The sequence below is a fragment of the Carlito syrichta genome, unplaced genomic scaffold, assembly GCF_000164805.1.
Source record: "Carlito syrichta isolate Samal-C Ts95f unplaced genomic scaffold, Tarsius_syrichta-2.0.1 Scaffold305675, whole genome shotgun sequence".
Classification (NCBI taxonomy): Eukaryota; Metazoa; Chordata; class Mammalia; order Primates; family Tarsiidae; genus Carlito; species Carlito syrichta.
Window position 1 is genome coordinate 1 of NW_007249771.1, and position 7,943 is coordinate 7,943.

The 7,943-nt window shown below is 39.4% G+C and overlaps 1 protein-coding gene across 1 annotated transcript in view; it reads right to left on the reverse strand.

The window, feature by feature from the left end:
- Nucleotides 1-697: 697 nt before the first annotated feature.
- The window catches only part of ADSS (adenylosuccinate synthase), a gene marked incomplete at its 3' end in the record, with an annotated part of 41,273 nt that continues 34,027 nt past the window's right edge, over nucleotides 698-7,943 (reverse strand). Inside the window, exons 10-12 of the mRNA XM_008062216.1 lie at nucleotides 6,208-6,332; nucleotides 4,240-4,337; nucleotides 698-847 (exon numbers count right to left, since the gene is read on the reverse strand). Of these exons, the coding sequence (XP_008060407.1) occupies nucleotides 698-847; nucleotides 4,240-4,337; nucleotides 6,208-6,332 (373 nt within the window). The remainder of the gene's footprint in view (nucleotides 848-4,239; nucleotides 4,338-6,207; nucleotides 6,333-7,943) is intronic.

Consider the following 7,943-nt stretch of genomic DNA (forward strand, 5'->3'; position numbering starts at 1 on the left):
AAGGTGAGTGGATTGCCTGAGACCGCGGGTTTGAGACCTGCCTGGGCAACTTGGCGAGACCTCATCTCTACAATAAATCAAAAATTACTGGGGCAAGGTAGCGCGCGCCTGAAGCTCCAGCTACTTGGAAGGCTGAGGCGGAAGGATTGCTGGAGCCTAGGAGGTCAGGCTGCAGTGGCCAGGAGCAGCCACTTTAGTCTGGGTGACAGAGTGAGACTCCAACTCAAAAAAAAGGAAAAACTTTCATTCATTATTTTCCTTCATTTTTTCCTAGTGAAATTTTCTGTTTTCTGTACCTATTATTTCCTAAAGTATATTAAAGAAACTCCTGTGACTCTCAAGGGTGGTTTAACAAATAAAACAATCACAAACCATTTTGGGGAATGGTGAAAATATAAGATTTGTCATTAAGAGGGAGCAAGGAATGAGAATGAATGTAACAGGGTTAAAAAAACAAATTAACAGAATTTAACAGAAAGACAGGATTAGAAAAGGTAAGAGGCAATCTATTATCTTCTATTTAAAGACAGACACTGTGTTTACTCTAAGGAATAAAATTATTACTTTACATCTTCCGGGGTATTTACATAAATCATAAGCATTCTGCAAAATAATAATGATCTTTCCTTTATTCTATTTCAAAGGCAGATAGGTAAATTTAAAGTAAAATAGCTGTTTGTAAAGTGTTTATGTTTACCTGGAATCTGAAGCTCATCTTCAATAAATCGAACGTAATTTTGTGCATTAACAGGTAGTTCTTGAAACGTCCTGGCATTTGATATATCTGTGTTCCATCCTGGGAGAGTCTTATATTGAACTTCAACTTTATTTAAGACTTCCTGGTTTGCTAAAAGTTGAAGAGTATATTGTTCATGGTACACACTGCCTAGTGTCAAACAACTTTTTGATATACCACAGTTTCACAATCTCTTAGCAAAATTCTTGGAGCCACATGTGTTTTGGAATTTGGAATTTTTCAGGTTGTAGAAAGGTAAAATTCTGCATATTATCAACTGGAATAGTATTCTAAATTCAAACAGAATTTCTGCAGTAGCAGCACATATGATCATTTCTATAAGTCTATAAAGATGATATAATTCTAACAGTTCAAGTCAGGGTTTGCTGTCAAATGAATTTTGGTTTCAAACTTAAAACATTCCATTTTTAGAGCTTTTTGAATCTACTTGTGAATCTGTATAATGACAACAACCTCACAGAAAGAAGGCTTACACACCTGCTCTCTTCTGAGAAATCTACTGCTTTGATTGAAATTCTCATTAATCCACCAAACCATTTTCTTTCTATCCCTTAATGGAAACTGAAAATGTACTAAACAACAGTTTATTTTTACTAGAGACCATACTGTGGAGGCTACACAACACTGTCCATATTTCTCTCCTCAAGGTTGGGCGCACTGGGGGCTATGCCTGCTGACTACTCACAGTTCAGAGTCTCTGCAGGACTCGCCCTCCACTGAAGGGAGCTGCCACCCCGGAAAAGCCCACATTCAATGACTTGTCAAAGGGACTACAAAAAACCTGGCCAGTTACCTTAATATGGGACAATGCTGAAGGGCTATTCCACCTCTAGAGCTCACCATGGGATCACCTGAGGGCTTTTTACACTACTACATTGCAGTTCCATTTCTTCCTCTACCTAACCCTTCTTTTCCCACTTCCTTGCTGATGTTGCTCAGAGCACTTATGAACAAACCACCTTTGTGCAAATCACTGCATCAGAGTCTGTTTCCTAGGGAATTCAACCTAAGACAGCTGGCACCACGAGCGGTCTAAGGAAGACGGCTCTAAAATGGGAACTAAGAGGCAGGACCACTGGCCAGTTGGCTGGCAATGAGGGCTGTCAGTGGGGTAGGTAGAGTATGGATAGTCTCTGACATGTTCCAGAAGCACAACTGCTAAAACTTTCATGGGAGGTAATCTAGGATGGCATACTGGTAGAAAGTAGGCAGGGGAAGTATCTAAGGCATTGAGAAATGAGCAAAATGGGACAATATAATTGGATGCCTTTTGATGAATGTCATTCATGAATTAGAGAAAGACAATGAAAGACAAAGAAGCTTTCATCAGTGTAAAGCAAAGTGTGAAAGTCAGAGGGTCTTCCTGGCAGCATCTAAAGAGAATTCCAACTCCTACAGTAAAGAGCAGAATAAGATGAGGCTCAGGATAGAAACTCAGTCATACAGATAGCAGAGCTCCAGAGAATGCTAAACTCTCAAATCCAGCAAGTCTGCTATGAGGCCAGAGCCCTGTTTGGGAAAAGTGAGACCCTGAGTCTTTGTATGGGACATTTTGGTTGACACATTTTAAAATCCTGAATTCCCAGATTTGCTGAACTCTCTGGCTCTGCAGAATATCCCACTCCTTCCTATTTAAGGCAAAGGCTTCCTGTTGCTTGAGGATGATGCAGCAGCCTCTGCTCTGCAAATAAGCCTCTGGGAAAATAAGCCTTTGAAAAATGCATTTCACCAGGAAAGCCACCTGGACCAGTAGATGCAGTCATTGGTTGAGGGGAATCTAAAATCATTAGTAGAAGAGAGGATTAAACAGTATCAACTGGGGTCCAGATAGACATCCTTAGGAGTCTGAGTCTGCTCGCCATGCCCTCCTCATGCCATGGCTGATTTGTTAGTCCATTCAGTGCCAGTGAAGGGCAGGGGAATACTAAGAGGTGCCCAAGTTTCATCAGGGTGCCAAACTTCTTTCCCCATTTGCATTGTCTAACAATAGCCCTACTTCCTCTCAGTGATCAGAATCTACCATTTCCAGTGACTCCATTCCTTGTCTGCTAGGTTTTGGCACCTGAAATCCAATGATAGGACACATCCTTAGCTTAAAGTTTAATGAGATTTTTGCTTCTACTTTCTCATGGTGATAGCCACAGTAGGGGCTAACTTATACCACTGGGCTTCTTCTTGTGAATTTTCCTGGGAAAGACACCCACCAGAATCCCACAGGAGCTATTCCCAGATGAGTTAACTTATTTTACAGTTAAAATAAATCCAACTAGCATAAAAGTGAACTGTATTGTGTTGAGTAACCAGAATACCCAATACTCACTTCAAGCACTCCCCTGCTGCTAGGAGGGAGTACTGCCTGTCAATGATTCATAGCTCAGTCCCTGTCCCAAGAACTGCCCTTGGCCAAAGGAACAGCCCTCGTTTGCTGGCCCGTTGCCGGGAGGTACAAAGTGCTGAACACTTGCCTCCATTTAGGACAACTCTAAAGGGCTGGCCCATGTCTCTGGCTCCCTATGGGACTGGCTGCACCACATTCCAACTAGTCCTCTGCTTCTTTCACAAGTGATGTTGCTAAAAGCATGATCCATTAAACTTTCTGGATCCAGATCCCCAACTCAGAGTGTTTGCAGGGAAATTTGAGTTTGTAACTCTCGAAATAGCTTTGTAAACACAATTAAGAACCAAGACATAACATGTTGAAACAACCAGAATATTATCCTACAATGTCAATAGATACCTTTTTTCCTGTGAGTGAAAAGGAAAAATAACACATGTTTAATCTCTAAGAACAGTTGTCCTCAATTCCTAAGAACTGGTTGTCATTTGGAAGTCACAAAATCTACCAGCTCACTCAAGTTTCATCAAGCTAGTCAATATGACTTCATTTGGCATATTCCTAATCCTCATCAGATGACTCAACTACAAAATTAAGTCCCTATTTCTGGAAGCTAGAAACATTTATGTAACTTCCTGAGTAACTGAAGAAATCATTTAACTAAAGATATGCCTGAAAAAACACCTTGCCTTAAGTGGAAAAATCTCCCTATATCCACCCACTTTAGACACAGAAGAGAGGTCACAAAAAATCATTCATGGGCTTGAAGGAGAGAATGAATTAATGTACTAAGAGACTCTTCTCTCTTACCCCCACTGTTTCCAAGGAAAGGGAGAAACAGCGTCATGGAAATTATTTTCAGAATAGGGAAAATGAGACTGAGGGACAGCACAGCTGGGCTCAGAGGTGCCATGATTCTGCTTTCCTATTTTGAGTTTCAGTACATGCTTGTTGTGACCCAGCACCCAAATGAACACCAGTTACGAACCAAATGCTAATAATAAGTGAACAAACTTGTACTATCTACAAAAGGTCCACCAAGCCTGTCGCTATCTGTACATCATAAACACACAAAAGAGTTTTATGAAATCGTTCTAATACATTCACCTTATAATACTCTTTAGATATAGCCTAAAAACAAGAGTACCTGGGAAATGAGGTATGATTTCACCATCCAACTTATAAGCAACTCCAACTTTGATTTCTGTAAACATGTCCAAAATATCCAACTTTGTAAGTGCCAACCTAATTTTGGAAGAAAAGATGATGTTAAAACAGCAAACTCTTTAAGGCCCTAATATCTAACTTGATTGATGTAGAGTAAATAAAAATTCATGCAAAGCTAAAAGTTCCAAGCAATTCTGAAAACTGGTTAAGGATTATATTTTAGAGCATGCCACACAAAAAAACACTAGAGGACAATATAATGATGTATATTCTTTATAATAAAAAAGAGACTCAACTAACCAAACACTGAGTTACTTTTCTAGCAATTATAACAAATTTTCACTGATGGATCCACACACTGTGGCTTAGCTTTCTATAACTGATCAATAACACACATTTGTGGGAGGGCTCCCTGAAGTTAAGGATGCACTCTGTGGCTGTAATACAGCAGAACTCACTGTTCGACATGGATGATGCAAGATATATGTACATGTATACACATTCCATCATCCCTCAGTTCTTCACTCTGGTTACCATCACCTCCACCCTTCTGGTCAGAAATTGTCAGAGTGAAAAAGCCACATCAAGGACCTCTTCGTGACACACCAAAATTTTCCAATGAACTGACTAGACAACAGGTTTTAAAGGGAAAATCTGTGGAAATTAGATAAAATACTAAATTTGGGATCCTTACTCATGAACTTTTTTTTAATCCTTTATTCTGTAATTTGCAAGAAGCACAGCCTAATTAACAGTTGTAAATACATTTGCTTACAATATTTATGTATATGTGTTAATAACAACTTTCACTGAACATTTTTAGTGAGCCAGGCAGTGTGCTATAGGTTTTTACTACATTCTCATTTGACTTTCAAAGCACGTCATGAAGTAGGCAATATTATTATCTAGATTTTAATGATGAAACTGAGGCACAGAATGATTAAGTCACCCAGTTACACAAACATAATGCATGGAATTGAGATTTGAATCCAGGAACTCAGACATTAAGTCCATGTGCTAAATCATGATGCTACATTGCCTTCCCTCTGTATAGAGGGTGCCAAAAAATGTATACATATATTAAGAAAGGAAAAAAACTGTATTAAAATTGTAATACTCAATATATAATGATAACAAAGGATGAATACAAGTCATGTTTCACTTCTGCAACTGCAAGAAGTGCTCAAAGTATTAGTTACCATCAGCATCCAGACACTTCTGATTATGGCAAATTACTGTAGGACTTGTTGCTGTGAGAGGCCTCCCGGATCTTGTCTTGTGCATATCACACACAGTATCATGCTCCTCAAACTTATCATGAATGCGTACAATTACAAGGTGTGTTGGAGGTTCTGTGGCATACTCACACCTCCACTGTCACTGTACTTCCACAATATTATTGAATTTCAAATATGGTCTTGCTTTCACTTAAAAATGATCTTGCGCTCCTTGAATGATAACCATACCACCGCCATTTTCTTTGATTATCCTGCCTGTCACATGGTGATGTTAGCGTTCATTTGATTAACTCCATCTTTTGAATAAATGCCACACCACACATTGCTACTGCAATTCAATACAACTTCAAAAAGTAACACATAGATAACATCACTTAAAATGTGTATACATTTTTTGGTACCTCTGGTATACATGTTATGCTTGCTCTATCCATCCATCCATCAATCCATCCACCCACCCATCTATTTTGTCTTCTGCTACACTTATACACATATAAGAGTAACATGATTCTTTTCAACCATGGATGTCTAGGAAGACAACTTGGGGTCCCTCTCCCTGTGTACCCTTCCTTAAATTTTGGTCTACTTCTACCTGTATCTACAATTTCAATTTAGAGACTAAAGAGTGAAGTTTGCATTCCACAAAATTAAACCTGTGGTCATAAATCATCTATTATATCCTGAAATAAATGTTTGTGAAGAATACTCACGCAGTAAATCCATTGATCATATGAGCATATTTGAGCAAAACGAGATCCAACCAGCCACATCTTCTTTTCCTTCCAGTAGTTACACCAAACTCTCTACCTCTTATTTGTAATAACTCTCCAATTTCCTACAGAACAGAAAATGAAACCTTAAGATTAGAATACCATTGCTATATATCTAGTGGAATTATACTAGAGATCATATCAGTGCCTCTTTGTGATAAATACCTTTCACAAAAATATCTAAATTGAACATAGAATTCTTTAGGGAGGATGGATTTTATCTGAGGGAGGCATTATTTGGAACAGATCAACTTTTGACGTCTTTTTTCTTTCTTTTTTGAGTAGGGGGTCTCACTCTGTCACCCAGGCTGTAGTGCAGTGGCAGGATCACTGCAGTCTTGACCTCTTGGGTCAAATAATCCTCCCACCTCAGCCTCCTGAGTAACTGGGACTACAGGCATGCACCACCTCAGCCACCTAATTTTTAAGTTTTTTTTGTAGAGATGAGGTCTCACTGTTGCCCAGGCTGGTCACAAACTCCTGGACTCAACTGATCCTCCCACCTTAGCTTCCCAAAGTGCTAGGACTACAGGCATGAGCCACCATGCCTGGCCACCATGTTTCTTTTTAAATCAGTATTTTTTATTATTTTATTTAGGTAATTTCCTAAAATTTAGACTGACCAACCAAATGCTACCTACTAAAATTTTTAACAAGAATTTATTAGAATAGACACATTCAACTAACTGTTCCAAGAATGACTATAGTTTGGTGTTTTTCCTGAAAACCATAAGGCAAACACATCTAGTAAGTAGTTGCCAACTGGGTACAGTCAGATTATACCTGTAATCCCAGCACTTTGGAAGGCAGAGGTGAGAGAATTGCCTGAGCCCAGGGGTTCGAGACCAGTCTGGACAACTTGGCAAGACCTCATCTCTACGTAAGTAAAAAAATTAGCCAGGTGTGGTAGCTTGCGCCTGTGATTCCAGCTACTTGGAAGGCTGAAGTTGAAGGATCTCCTAAGCCTAGCAGGTTGAGGCTGCAGTGATTGTGAGCATGCCACTGCACTCCAGTTTAGGTGAGAGTGAGGATCTGACTCAAAAAAAGTTATTGATATCAAAATGCCATTTGGAAAAAATTAAGAATCAAAACAATGCTCAAAGATCTAAGACACAGTCATTCCCTATAGCCTATTTTTCCCATCTATAATTTACCTAGTTCTTAATTTGCACCTTTCTGATCAAAGTTATCATTTCATTATTGTTTGTATTCTGGTATCATCACAATTATATATATTTTTTAGAAAATACTGTTCTGATTAATCTTGTAAATGAAGTGAAAGGCACAGGAGACAAGAATTTATGAAGAGGTCAGGTACAGTGGCTAATGCCTATAATCCCAGCACCTTGGAAGGCTGAGATGGGAAGATGTCTTGAGGTCAGAAGCTCGAGACCAGTCTGGACAACATAGTGAGACACTGTCTCTACAAAAAATTTGAAAATTAATTTAAATTAATGGGCATGATGGTATATACCCGTAGTCCTAGCTACTTAGGAGGCTAAAGCAGAAGACCACTTGAGCCCAGGAGTTTGAGGCTGCGGTGAGCTATGATCACACCACTGCATTTCAGTCTGGGTGATGGAGCAAGACCCTATCTCTTAAAAAAAGTATGTATGGCCGGGCTCAGTGGCTCAGCCTGTAATCCTGCGCCTTGGGAGGCTGAGGTGAATGGATTG